Source organism: Kryptolebias marmoratus, linkage group LG15 (genome assembly GCF_001649575.2).
Source record: "Kryptolebias marmoratus isolate JLee-2015 linkage group LG15, ASM164957v2, whole genome shotgun sequence".
In the NCBI taxonomy this organism is placed as follows: Eukaryota; Metazoa; Chordata; class Actinopteri; order Cyprinodontiformes; family Rivulidae; genus Kryptolebias; species Kryptolebias marmoratus.
Window position 1 is genome coordinate 26,449,463 of NC_051444.1, and position 14,609 is coordinate 26,464,071.

The 14,609-nt window shown below is 36.4% G+C and overlaps 1 protein-coding gene across 2 annotated transcripts in view; it reads left to right on the forward strand.

Moving 5' to 3' along the window:
* The window catches only part of LOC108234809 (N-acetyllactosaminide alpha-1,3-galactosyltransferase-like), a 25,642-nt gene continuing 11,033 nt past the window's right edge, over positions 1 to 14,609 (forward strand). The window contains exons 1-4 of one of the 2 annotated variants that reach the window (XM_017414296.3): positions 1 to 248; positions 1,407 to 1,494; positions 4,872 to 4,952; positions 5,111 to 5,203. In XM_017414296.3, coding sequence (XP_017269785.1) covers positions 1,490 to 1,494; positions 4,872 to 4,952; positions 5,111 to 5,203 — 179 coding nt within the window. In that variant the 5' untranslated portion in view covers positions 1 to 248; positions 1,407 to 1,489. Of the gene's footprint in view, positions 249 to 1,406; positions 1,495 to 4,871; positions 4,953 to 5,107; positions 5,204 to 14,609 lie in introns of both variants that reach the window. The other variant, XM_017414295.3, reaches the window with a different exon arrangement.

Consider the following 14,609-nt stretch of genomic DNA (forward strand, 5'->3'; position numbering starts at 1 on the left):
CCACCCTTGACAGCATCAGCTTGTTCGGAGAGATAGCTGAGTTTCTGTTGAATGCGTTGAGCCTCCTGCAGTTCTTGTTCTTCTTCTTCTTTTTTTTTTTCTTCCTTCTTTTTGTTTTTCTTTTTTTAAGAAAAAAGAAAACCGTTTTAATTGTGTTTTTTTTTTCCTTTTTTTATTTTTATTTTTAAACTGTATTCTCGGAAGTGCGCTGTTTGGACTTGTTGACAGTGTGAACTTGTCTCTTCCAGGTGAGTCATTTGGGATGATTTCAAACGCTTCTTCCACGAAAAACCTCACGTTTTTTTTTATTTTTTATTTTTCAAGGAAAAGACAGAAAGAGAGAGAGAGAGAGAGAGAGAGAGAGAGAGAGAGAGAGAGAGAGAGAGAGAGAGAATTAAGAAAAAAAGCATTATTTTGGGGCTTTTAAGTCTAAGTATTTTCTTTAACGACCGTAGACTAAAAAAAATCGAGAAACGCCTATTAGACTATGGGGAAAATCTCTAAACACACTTTAAAATAACATGCTTGTAATATAAAGCTGCTGCTTCTTGCGGAAGTTGAACACACGAATGCAATAAAAGAAAAAAAGCTTATTAACGGTTTCAACAAAAAGCTGGCACAACGGTGAAATATGCTTGTTTTATGCGCTTAATTGAAACTCAGTCATTTTTTTTCAGCCAATACTGAGAGAATACATATTTTTACCCTTAATACAGATCCAGTTTTATTCATTCTGTTAATATATTTTTTTTCAAGTTCTTATTTTGCGAGATATTTAGATTTACAAATGTTCTCCAGAAAGGACACAATTGAACTACTGGGAGTCAGGAGGATAAGATCAGAAAATGAACATCCGCTGACTGTGTTCGGATCGGAAGAGAGCTGCGTGTAATGTTGTTCTCCGTCATATACAGTGACAATAAATCGAATCAGGAAACCATAGAAGAGAGGAAGTGATAAGAGCTGCACAAATGAAGGAAGTTTGTGGAAAATGCTCTTTGTTAAAATCCAGTCAGCGCTTTGCATAGTCAGACAGTAATGTGTAGCTTTGACATTGTTTAACAGTTGTTGTTTTCTTCTTCTTGTTGTTAAACTGTTCATACAAGTGGGTGCACATATATTGCCTCAGATGTCTGTCTTTCGCTTTTTGTTAAGTGATGAATATTAAAAGTTTGCTATAAACCTAATATAGGAGACTGTGTGTGTGTTGGCATAGCTGTGTGTGTTCCACTAATTGGACAGGTTCCTGGAAAAAGAGTGACATATGTAGAAAAATATTTGTAGAGTACTTGGGTGTCTTGGTGTGTGTGTGCAAAGTCACATATTTTATAGCTGGCAGAATTGGTTCTGTGTCATGTGTGTGCTTTCACATTGTTTTTTTTGTTTTTTGTTTTTTCTTTTTGTAGGTGCAGTTCTACTCATCCTGCATTGCGTACTTTAGCTGAAGAAGTTATTTGCTGGGAAACTGAAAGGCCAATTTCTCAAAGCCATGAGGTACAACCCTGTCCTTTCTCTTCCAAGGGCGGGGATTTTCACAAATATTTATTTATTTATTTATTGTGTGGTATAGTTAAATAAGGTAAAACAAAGTTATCTTACTAAAACCTAAAATAAAAAAAACAAAAAATTCCATGTGATTATGTGTGCAAATACGAACTATGAAAAGCAGGCTTTTGTTTTGTAATGTTTGCCCAAGAAAAACAAGTACTTAGGCTGACAAAAATGGAAAAGTACTGTCATGAATAATGTAATGTAATAATAATCTAATGTATTTTATTTACTTTCAAACCTGAACAGGGTTTTTAGGATTTAAATTTCTTTAGCTTTATATTCAAAACACAAAAGATAGATTTTTTGTGAGTGTAACATGCAAATTAATGTCATATTGTTGTTTTGGCTTAAAATATATTATAAAATGATTACTAATTGCAGTGTTTTTGATTGACTTTATTGTTATTAGTATGCAGTTCAGTTATCAGAAATCTCTGGTGTCTTTGCTGCGTCAACACAAACCTCACTGTACCAGTTTGATAATGGGCACTAACGGCCTTTTATGATAAAATAAATATTAACTGCCACCATCGTGGCAATGAATTGAGCATTGAGTTTTACAGAAGTAATCACTGTTTTTCCTCAACCTAGGTACACTGCTTAGCAAAAGTTTTAAATCACCCCTAAATTTTAAAAACTTTCCTATAAAGAACCAGACTCCCTCTGAATATTATGAAATGATCTTAATGAATGGCTGTCCAGGATTTCTGAAAGATTTTTTGGGAGTTTTGCTGTTTGTTTTTTTTTAACTATTTTTTGTTCAGTTCTTGTGCCAGACTACGACAGCAAAAATACCTTTGGAGACGTATTCATCCCTCTTGGTATTCTTCCAGTTTGACTGCCTTACAACCTGGAATTTTATTGGATTTTTAATTTGTTTAAAAGCAATAATTGTGCAAAAAGATACTTCAGATAAAAATAAAAAAAAAGATACAGTGGTGTGAAAAAGTGTTTGCCCCCTTCTTAATTTCTTATTTTTTGCACATTTGTCAAATTTATATGTTTCAGACTGTCAAACAAATTTAAATATTGGACAAAGATAACACAAGTAAATACAAAATGAAGTTTTTAAATGAAGGTTTTTATTATTAAGGGAAAAAATAATCTGAACCTACATGGCCCTGTGTGAAAGTGATTGCCTCCCTCAAAGCCGTTTCTAAAGCTTTGGGACTCCAGTGAACCAAAGTGAGAGCCATTATCCAAAAAAAAATGAACACATGAAACAGTAGAGAAACATCCCAGGAGTGGGTGGCCAACAAAATTACCCCTAGAAATCAGTAATGACTCATCCAAGAGGTCCGAAAGACGCCACAACAACATTCAAAGAGCTGCAGGTCTCACTTACCTCAGTTAAGATCAGTATTCATGACTTCACCACAACAAAGAGGTTTTTGAATTGGAACTGTGCCATGCAGCATTCCAATACAAAACCTGTTAGTTTGGGGAGTGGAGGCACCTTGGAGAGCAGACGCTCCTCTGTGTTGTGCAATGCCCCTGTTGCTGCTGAAAAGGTGTCAAACAATTGTGGAAGGAAAAGAGGGAGGAGGTGGAGGCCAGGTACACCTCTGACAAGGATGTGCGGTCATTAAGGCAGAGCCTCTCCTGCATAGTCGGTGCCAGCGTAGTGGCCCGAGGTGCCACATGTCACTCCTATAATCCGACTTGATGAAGTGAATAAACAGTGCTGCGTGAGATGTCAAAAAGTGAACAAACGCTGCTGAGCAAAAAGAACATTAAAGCTCGTCTCAATTTTTCCAAAACACATCTTGATGATCCCCAAGACTTTTGGGAAAACATTCTGTGGACCGATGAGACAAAAGTGGAACTCTTTGGAAGGTGTGTGTCCCATTACATCTGGCGTAAAAGTAACACAGCATTTCAGAAAAGGATCATCATGCCATCAGTAAAATATGGTGGTGGTAGTGTGATGGTCTGGGACTGTTTTGTTGCTTCAAGACCTTGAAGACTTGTTGTGGTAAATGAAACCATTAATTCTGCTGGCTACCCAAAAATCCTGAAAGGGGAATGTCTGGTCATCTGTTTGTGACCTCACTTGGGTTCTGCAGCTGGGCAACGATCCAAAACTCACCAGCAAGTTCACGTCTGAAGGGCTTAAGAAAAGCAAAATGAAGACTTTGGATTGGCCTAGTCAACGTCTTACCCTGAATCTGATTGGGATGCTGTGGCATGACCGTAAAAAAGGCGCTCCATGCTTGGAAACCCTCCAATGCGGCTGAATTACAACAATTCTGCAAAGATGAATGTGCCAAAATTCCTCCAAAGTGCTGTAAAAGACTCATTATCAGTTATTGCAGGTGCTTGATTGCAGTTTTTGCTGCTAAGAGTGGCCCAACCAGTAATTAGGTTTAAGAGGCAATCACTTTTTCATGCAGGGCCATGTACATGTGGATTATTTTTTCTACTTAATAATAAAGTCCTTCATTTAAAAACTGCATTTTGTGTTTACTTGTGTGTCCATTTTTAAAGACCAAACTTCAATCAAGCCAAAGATTCTCAGTTGGATTGAGGTCTGGGCTTTGACTGTGTCATTCCAGGACATTTAACTGTGTGTTGTTAAACCACAACTACTGATTTGGCAGGGTCATTGTACTACAGTTTCAACCTTCATCAAAAAAAGGGGAAAAAAAAATATTTTATTTTTTTAAATGGTATTGTAACAGACTAAGAAGGAGTGAAAAGAAGCAAACGTCCATTGAAAAAAAAAACTCCTAAAAGGCCTTCAGAAAGCGTAATAAACTGTTTCTCAAGACCATTTAAAAATTTTCCAATTACGCAAGCTCCTTAAAACAAAATCAAAAGTAATAAGGAAGCACTCAAGACTTTTGTATGTAATGAAATCTAAAATTAAAAATTCAAACATTAACTTATGTGTTAAGTATTGTGGCTTCTGTAATTACAACACCAGATTCTCATACAAAAACACACAATACTAGGATTTAAACTATCCTCCTTGTAGCAAACTTTATATATGACTAAATAGACAAAAAATGCCTTTGAGCTTTACTTTGACCTCACTATCACCTCTAAAGTTTTGTGATGTTCTCGTTCACAATTATGATAAAATCCTAATAAAAAAGCTAATCAGCCACATTTAGACTGGTATTTAAGACTAAGATCCTCAAATCATAACAAGAATTGTTCCATCATCCTGTTTAGTCAAGTTTGTCAGTTTGTTCCCCCTGAAATAGTTGGTAACTCTTTGTATCTTCAGTATATTATTCTACTTTTTGTTGTGCATTTAACATCACATCTTTCTTTAATTAAACTCTTTAAATTGTTCTGCTTTTGCTTCATTTCAGTGGGCGTGGAATATCGAAGAAAGTTGCTGGCTTGTTCACTTGTTTCTTGCTCTCTGTAGCTTTTTTTTCCATATATTCCAGGTGTGTATTAAAACCTGATTTCATTTCATTGATTGTTATTGGCACACACAAGCCAACATGAGTTCTTATGCACAAACAGGTTTTAAATAATCTTATTCTACTTTTACCTTGGTCTTTTTTTTATTTACTTTTTTTTTATTTTTGTTTACCAACAGCAGGCATTCAACTGAAATACATTTTTTTAAGCCAGTGCCCAGTGACGCAGTAAGCCTGAAATCGATCTTGGACTTGGATGAGACACTTAACTATGGGTAAGATATCTTTAAGCAGGAAGAGTTTTTGTTTTGTGATCATAACACACCTCTCAGACTCACCTGGTGAGCCTCATATCTCTTTATACAAACTGACAAAACAAAAAGCAAAAGAAAGTTGTTTTTCTTCCTTGTTTTTCTTTTTTAAACTTTCAGAACATTTTGTTTGATTTCAAGCTCAAGTACAATCAAAGTAATCACTGTAAGAAAATAGTATATGAGATAAAGGTCCTGATTAAATTCATAGTTGGAGGTTCAATTCTACCAGTATGTGACATGTTAAAGTGTCCCTGGGCAAGAGGCTGAACCCTTCTTTGCCTTTCATGTGTGCCCCATTGGTATATGAAGCACTAAAGCACTGATTAGACTCTATAGAATGATTTATTCATAATAGCTTTGTAGAAATGTAGTGGAATGCTGTATGAATGTGTGTGGATGGGTAAATGAGGGCACAGATTGTGTTGTAAAGCGCTTTGAGTAGCCTGGTTGGCTAGAAAGGCGCTATATAAGTACAGTCCATTTACCATTAAATTTAATTTTTTTATAATCAGACTGCACTCTTTATCTGTGTTTTTGTGCTTTAATTCAGAGACATTTTTAGGCCTCAGAATTTTGGAATGTAGCATTTAGTGTTTTCTAAACATCCTCACATCTTATGGTGTGGAGGAAAAAGCAAAAAGGTTGCAGAAGTAAGGTTATTTTAGTGTGTGAGAACATTATTATTATTATTATTATTATTATTATTATTATTATTATTGTTATTGCCAGAACTTTCCAGAACAGTGGATTTGTGATAACAGACGTTTCCTGGAACACTTTTTATTCTGAGATTGAGTTGAGCCAGACTCGGCCAGTTGTTTCATGTTAGTGTTGTAGGAATTACGTAAGTGGTCAGAAGTATGCAATACACATCAATGTATTTCTGTCTGTATAAATATGCCCTGTTTCAAAGATACTTTGGGATTTGGGGGCAAGCTGAAGAAGAGTAATTGTGTCGATAAAATCCCCAGTATTTGGCTAAAATCCAACGAGAGTCCCTGACTATCATTTCAGTATGAGACATACCTTATTTTCACCTCCAACGGCTGAAGAAATTAAAAATGACAAATAAATGATGTTTTCAGTCTCTGAAAAAATACCATATTGTCATGATGTGGAGTGACGACGGCGAACCCAGAGCACAGACTCATTTTAAAGAAAGAAAAACTAATTTATTAAACTAAGAAAACGAACAAAAACAAAAAGCTGATGTGGCAGCAAACAGATAAGAACTAAATAAGAATACATAAATAGAACAGAACTCAGAAAACCAGGAACACGGAGCCAAGCAAACAAGAGAGACAAACATCAAACAAATCTTAGACAAACCAGAGACAAACCTTAGACAAACCTTAAACAATGGACCAGCCAGGTATGGAGAGAAATGACCGGGTTTTAAAGTGCAGATGATAATTGTGGTAAGTGGATTCAGGTGTATGGGAGCAATTATGGGCAGGTGGAGATGGGCGTGACCAGGAAACAGCAAAAGGGTGACTGGGGAGGAGTGAATACAAAAGCACAAACATGAGTAAGACAGAACCCAAATGAACCAAGAAGAAAAACAAAAACCATGAAACTAAAAATAAGAAACAAAACCCAAAATACAACCCAGAGAACTAAAATAAAATCAAAACAAAACCCAGCAAAAGCCAAATCACCACAAATATGTTAGTTCAAAATCCCAAGGAGTTAATGTTCTGGTGTCTCTGTATGTCACATAAGCAGCATCTGCATTCTTAGAATAGAATAGAATATTGTGTTTGAACAGATAAGCAGAAAAATCAAAGGTCAACAAGATAAAATAGCTAAAAGTTTAAAAAAAAAAAACTAAAAAAGTTAAACGTGATCTTTTTTGCGCCAGTGGCTCAACTTCTGCTAATTGTTCAGTTCAGTTTGCACATGTTCAGTGTACTCTCCTTTGCAAACGCCTGCTAATTCTACAATATTGCTGGCTGGCAAAAGGCAAAGATAGACAAACATGTTTTTGCCAGAGTCTGTGTGTGGGTGTGTGTGCATATGTTTGTCTGTCACGCTAGCTAAAAGTAGTGAAGGTTAGGCTCAAAACTAAGAGTAGCAAAAGGCTAGCTAACAGTAACAAAAGGTTTGCTAAAAGCAATAAGCAAATTTCTAGCTAAAATCAGTAAAAAAGTTACTATAACTGGGCCCTAGTTACATGCAAATATAAGAGAAGCACTATAAATCATATTACTTTTTAACTACATGCACAGTATGTTTGTTTCATCATGGAGATGCAACGAGTGTTTTAAATTAGCCTTTCACAAGCAGCAACTTCCCTACATCAACCACTTCCTGTCTGTGAATCTGAGAAAAATTCAGAATTTTGCAGACTCCCTCTCACACTGGTAAACTTTAAGCAGAGCATTTATATCACACCGTGGTTTTTACCTCAGAGCACATTGCACAGACACACACAGAACGCTTCATTGCTGGAACACACACACAAAACGTATATCCATAGAGCCACTCCACACTCCAATACTCTCCCCTTTGTTGATTTTATATCTTCCCAGAAAAAAATGCTACAATGTCTTTGTTTTCACACCAACTAACAACCAAGGGGCCATACTTGAGGCTTCAGTTCAGGAAAGCATACACTCAGAAAAGCAGAACTTGTACACTTGCTGTTAAACTGAGTTGTTTGATGACCACTTCCCTAAATGGATAGTAAAAGCAGGTGCACCATTTGCCTTTTCATCTAAAAGGATGTTTTCATGGTCATGTGATTTTGTGTTTTATTATTGTTATTAGTTTATTTATAAAGTTTTGGGGAAAAACAAACAAACAAGTGAACCAAATTGTTAAAATTAAATTTATTTCAATTATATTCAAATCAAATGTACTTTACTTCGAAGAAATGTAAAGATGTTGTGTTTGCGCAAAATCCTTTGCTCAGTGAGAGGGCCTATAGGTTTAAAAGGTGCTGGCTGGCACTGAAGAGACAGTTACGGAGTGTGTGAAGTGGTTACACAGAAAGTGAAAGCTATGGTATTGTTTCGTCAAACTTGAAATTAAATTAAGTGTTTTTTTCCCCCCATTTTTCCACACAGGGAGAAAAAAAATACCCTCATTATTAAAATTTATTTTGACTTGCCAGTAGATTTGGTTAAACAGTTACATTCAAATTTAAGAAATGCTTTTTGTTTGTTTGTTTTTGTAAATAAAATAAAATAAAAAACTGGGACACACAACAACATACTCTGCAGACAGCCATTTACTCGTAGTTAGCAGTTACAAGGGGCTTTCACACTAAGATGACTTCACTTAGAGAAACTAGTGACTCATGTATATCTTTTTATATCCCAAATTTCCACCCTAACATTTCTCCCTTTTACCTCCTACAGCCTATGTAATATATCGTCACCTTCTTAAAATAATTGCCTAAGTCATTTTTTTTTTCAAAAATTATTTTTTTGCCTAAATCATCACAACAATCAACAAATGGTTCAGTTTTTTGTGTTTCCTGAAACATTGAAAAAAATGACTTAGGCAATTATTTTAAGAAGGTGACGATATGCAATATATTATTGTTATAGGAATGCATGTCACCTTCTTATTTCCTTTCTACTATTTTTGTTGAAAATATGTTTTTATCTTGAGAAATGATGATGTTGTAACCATTTTGGTCACAACCGTTTGGAAACAAGTCAGACAAACCACAACCTTGCAAAAGACATAACAAGAATCGCCTGCTGTGTAAAATGAAATACAATAATCAATGTGTTAGGGAGACATATTCAACAGTTTAACTATAAATAATGACACTAAATTATTCAACCAACAGCAGCTGCACTACAATGATGTGAAAATCTGTTTGCCTCCTTCCTGTCTTATTTAAGTGTTTCAGATCATCAAACTAATTTCAATAACAGACAAAAATAACACCAGTAAACACAAAAGGCAGTTTTAAAATTAAGGTCTTTATTATTAAGGGGAAAAAAATCCAAATCTAAATGTCCCTGTGTGAAAAAGTGATTGACCCTTAAAGCTAGTAATGGTTGGGCCACCTTTAGCAGCAACAACTGCAATCAAGTATTTGCAATAACTGGCAATGAGTCTTTTATAGCACTGGAGGAGTTTTGTCCAACAGTCTCCACACAGACCACATCCAGCCTAATGTAGGTCAATCACATGGCTCAAGTTTCCACTTGGTTTTTTATCAGATTAATTTACAATGACTTTGTACCCATATTTTTTAATTGCAATATCTGGAAAGCTCTTGGAGTAAACGCTTTCAAACTGCACCGTTTGATATAGTTCCGAAGAACCTTTTTTAATGCTTGATTGACAATTGGTGTGGGTGCATGAAGATGACTTTGTGGCCACTTTGGAGCCCTCTATTCTCCTGTTAGTTTGGTTCATGTCACCATAAGTTTTTCTGCCTTTAGCTTTGAAATGTTAAGTGCCCTGTTAGCTATCTATAAACACTCACTTTTTCACATCTCACACAACACTGTTTAATTATTAAACTTCATCAGCAGACAGTGCTGTTCATCACGTCTCATGCACCTGCAACTAAAGCGTTGCACAGCACAGAGGAGCTGTGCTCTCCAAATTGCCTTCACTCCCTAAACTATTAAATAGAAAACTCCTTTGGTTAATCTTTACCACCCACCCCACCCCTAACTGCCAGATGGCTTCTTGAGCAGTAAGCTTATTGTCCATGTCCAAATTTACTTTTTACCTTTCACTCACTGGACAAAACAAGTGTTGCCTGTCAGGTATTTCCTGATGCTCACTATCTTTTCTTTTGTTTCTTTGTTTTTTGTCCGTAGACAGTACATCTTTTCATTCCCCTTTTTCATCAGTAAACATTCCAATGTTTTTATCTGAAAACTTGACAGACACAGCACTGAAAAAGGAAGAACCTACAGTAGACATGCTAGACTTGCTGGGTATCTTTTTGGTAAACCAGCAAGCAGTATTAATGTATGTTAAATGTATATTTTGTTTGCACACTTCTTCCTCTGCTTTAGGTTGTCTTTGGCCATACTGATCCTCAAATGTCCTGACCCCAGCTTTTGAATCAGATTTTAGGGAAATTAATCAGCATTTTTCTGACATGTCAGAAAGTTTTGTCTGTGACCACAGGCTGGCAACTGAAATGGATTTAAATCATGAAATCACGCATTTCTCATTTAATGTTGGAAGTGAAAATATGGGAAACACAAAAACTTTACAGAGCGTGAGTGAAATTTCACCATTAGTAAACTAATGGTAAACTAAACCCTATTTTATTTACTTAGATTTTTCATCAGTGTATCAGTGAATCATCCTGTTCACTCTGTACACAGCAGACTTGTTCACCACATACACACACAGTCGGTCTGCACCAGGGGACGGAGGTTGAGATAGTTGGATCATAGAAGTACCTGGGGCTGTGGTTGTACAATAAACTGGACTGGTCACTGAAAGGGCAGAGCAGGATGTATTTTCTGAGGAGGCTAGTTTTTTTTTTTTTTAGCAATGGCACCAAACATTTGAAGATGTTTTACCACACAGGGGTTGCTGGTGAACAGAACACGATCCAGACTGAAGGCTATAGTGGACAAGTCCAGTCACCCTCTCTTTACACTGACTTCATGCAGCAGAGGAGTGCATTCAGTGGAAAGCTGCTGTCACTGAGCAGCTCCACTGACACAGCTAAAAAAATTATTTGAGGCCCGGGCCTTTGGGCTGCACAACTCTTCAGTTAGAGGGGTTGGGAGAAAGAGGGAGGAGGATGGTGTTTGCACCCGAGGGAGAGTGAGGCCATAGATTAAAAGTGCACCCTACTTTACTATTGTTTACTTTTATATTAATTCTGTAATTTAATTTTTTTAAAAGATGCAGTAAAGTAGCTGGCATTTACTGAATTTCCTTTGGGATAATAAAGTATCACCTTATCTTATCTACTTGGTGGAGGATGGTGCCTTTCTCAGCAACTGGTGGCTGAGAGGGGAAGATGTGTAGCCATTTAAATGCACTTCTGTCAAGTAGCGTCATTGCCATATATTTTTAATAAGATGCTATTGATAGAAAAGTGTTTAATTTGGTGTCGTTTTATGCTGCTAGGTCCTTATTTGTGATTTGCGTGAAAAGACCGTGTAACAGCTCGCAAGGAAACAACTCAACTGTAACATTAAAAACATGTCACATCTGTGATATTACCCAGCAGGATGGACTTGAAAAGAAGATTATGTACAATCTCATTTGACATTGTGTGTAATCTTGTAGTGCCTGGAGTATGTGTTGTAAAGGACTCTGTTACTACTACTCCCGATTTTAACTCGGTACCTGTAAAATGTATGTAGTTACAATCATTTTTGTGTCAACTAAGGCTGATTAGCTGTGGTGGCCATCCTGAAATGAGCTGACTCCAAAAGTTAATCAGTTGTAAAAGTACAGTCAGTAATTACTTTCTGAGACTTTCATTAAAATCCCTTCAGTGGTTGATAAGGTATTTTTTCTAACATACAAAACAGATGAACATCAACAGTTAATGTCAAGGTTTTAAGTAAAAATGTTTGAGCACAATGCGTTGTGCGCGAAGCATGAGCTGGTGACAATGCTCAACCACTACTCCACCAAATTTTAACTCAGTATCTGTAAAGCTGTCTGAGTTATAGCCATTTTTGTGATTTCTTAGATCAGTTGGCTGTGGCAGCCATCTTGAATTGGACCGACTCCAAAAATTTAGTCTTTGTAGATGTCTGTTCAATGACTTTCTGAAAGTTTCAATAGAACTTGTTCCGTGATTTATGAGCTACAGCGTATAGCTAAAATATGATTGCTTCCCCTTTGCCTTTGGGCAATATTAAAGAAAATTATACTACTATATAACTATACTATATTTTTACTGAATTGAGTGCCCAATTATGAAAAGATGATTCAGTCAGAAAAAATAGTCCCAGCTCCACTGTAATATATTCTTTTATCTCAGCTGTACTGTTGCACAGGCCTTATCAGATTTAATATAGAATGCTAAGTAGTTTATCAAACCTAGCATCTTCTCAGACAGTCAGAAATGTTATGCAAGCCCTATGTTGAGCTGTTTACAAAACATTTTATCTAGCGATCTGGCAGAAGAAATAAACTATAATCTTGTAAAGGATCTGTTTCCCTTTAAATTTCAGTCTCTGTTGCAGCAGTGATAATTATCTATGCCGCTGACTAGGGAATGTTATTGAAAGGTCACAGTTTTACAGCTCATTGACTTTATGACTTTATGCCAAGCTACTGAAACAATACCTGCAGCAAGATGTGTTTAAGGTGCAGAAAAAAACAATCTTCTTTTTCTTGTTGTTGATACCACTGTTGTGGTTTAGAAGTAGGTGTGGGGGGGGGGGATGAAAGGGCAAATGCAGACACTCACGAGGCAGCAGATAGACAATAGGTAAAGACCAAGTATCTTTACTAACAAGACAAACTAAGGTGAACTAGAGTAACTAACACTACAGAAGGATTCTCACAGGAACAACACAGATCTGACAGGAACTAGATAGCTGAAAATGTGTTAGCGCTCAGGGTATGTTCTGTGTGCCATGGCTCATGGGATATTTTGCTAATGTAACAGATAAAACAAACACACAGACAGACATGGGCAAAAATATTATTGATATTTGCTTTTGACTGTGGGCGACAACTAAACACGAAGCATATAGTGAAACATCCTACAAAAGTAAAACAGGAAACCAGAAAAATGAATTAAAACCAAACTAAGCAATGACAAATAAATCATGCTTTAATAAAAACAATGCTAGACAGGAATGTGCTGAAACAGAAACAAATGGTCAGCAGAAACACCAAACTTCAACTGTAATCGGTACTCTGGTGTTTGAAGAAACTATTCCATGATCAACGCCCCAAGAATAAATAAAGTTGTCTCTCTTGAGTCAAGTGTTCAAATATATAAAGATAAAACCACAAATGCCACATGACATCCAAAAAATGGCCACACCTCTGTGCCTGACAATGTGCTGACTGATATTTTAAAGCTAACTTTTCACTAAAACCTAATCTGTCAGTAGGAGCTATCTTGTGTGCCTTATCTTGATGGGTCTTACAGCTTAATCAACAATGAAAAGAATAGAAAAAGGCATTACATGAGATTACATGTGAGGTCACTGGAAGGTGTGCCAGTTTTACAGCTTAGAAACTTTCTGCCTCAATTTTACACGGCAAGGTCTGAAAACCAAAGAGGCATACAGAGAGAAAACTTTACTATATTTTTCTCTTTGCCAATATCACTCCTTCTCATTCAGCTCTGCAGATAGCTTCTTCTCAACCAGTATGCACTGCACAAGATGTGTGACAGTAACTAAGCCTCAGTGTTACCGTGCTTAATTTACTAATGTCAGAACAAGTTTCTCTCTTTTCGTTGTCCTTTCCTTTTTTTTTTGTTGAAGGCTACTTATAGTAGCCTTGTTTGCTCATTTACACAGATGGTTAATTAAATTTGTTATAAGGTCATTCAACATTGGTTAATGACCAAGTTTTTCATTATAGCCTGTTACCAAAGCTGACAGCCAATATTGTGTTTTAAGTTTGTGTGTGTGTGTGTGTGTGTCTTTAGTATTACCAACATATCTAATGAACCAGTAAAATAAATATTTATAAACCTCAGATATTAATCAGTGGATGTAAACTTACAAGTGATTACCTTTTAGATTCAACCCAAGTTAACTGACTTTAGTAAACACAAAATTTGGTATAATTCAGTCAGTTTTACACATATTGCGCTAAGATTTTGTGTGGTTACCTACACACATTGTTCCTATCGAACATATTAGATGTGTTAGATTTGATTTTACACAAGTGGCACTTTGTAAAAAAAAGCTTTAGAAAATGTTGTTGAACGTTGTTGCCAGTTTGCATTGTCTGTATGTTTACTGTTCTTGTACAGATCATCGTTTTGTTTTGTGAAACGCACACTTGCGTTCTCAATCTGTTACTTACTCATTTTAGTTCAGGCCCCAGGAATGAGGGCGTAGTGGCAGGGTAGGGCAGGGTTGTTGTTTGATGCTAAGTGAGATGGGAGCACAAGCACTCTATCAAGCAGTTATTGCTACATACATACGTTTCAATCATCTTCCACTTTTTTTCTTGTGTGAAAAAAAAAAACATGAAAAAAAATCAACTGGGCACTGTTGAAAGGCCCGAGGGTCCAGACAGCTTGAGTCAACACCTGTTGCTGAGTCAAATCCACCCGCTTGCTTCGTGCTCACGGTGAATCCAGCCTCTGCTGGGAGGTCTGCGGCCCACACCTTTCACCTACTTTGAATCACCCAGACGTCCGACAAGACTCAAATTACCATGACAGACTTGTCAGACTACCAGATGAGTAGGATTTAAAATAAAAAGAAAAAAA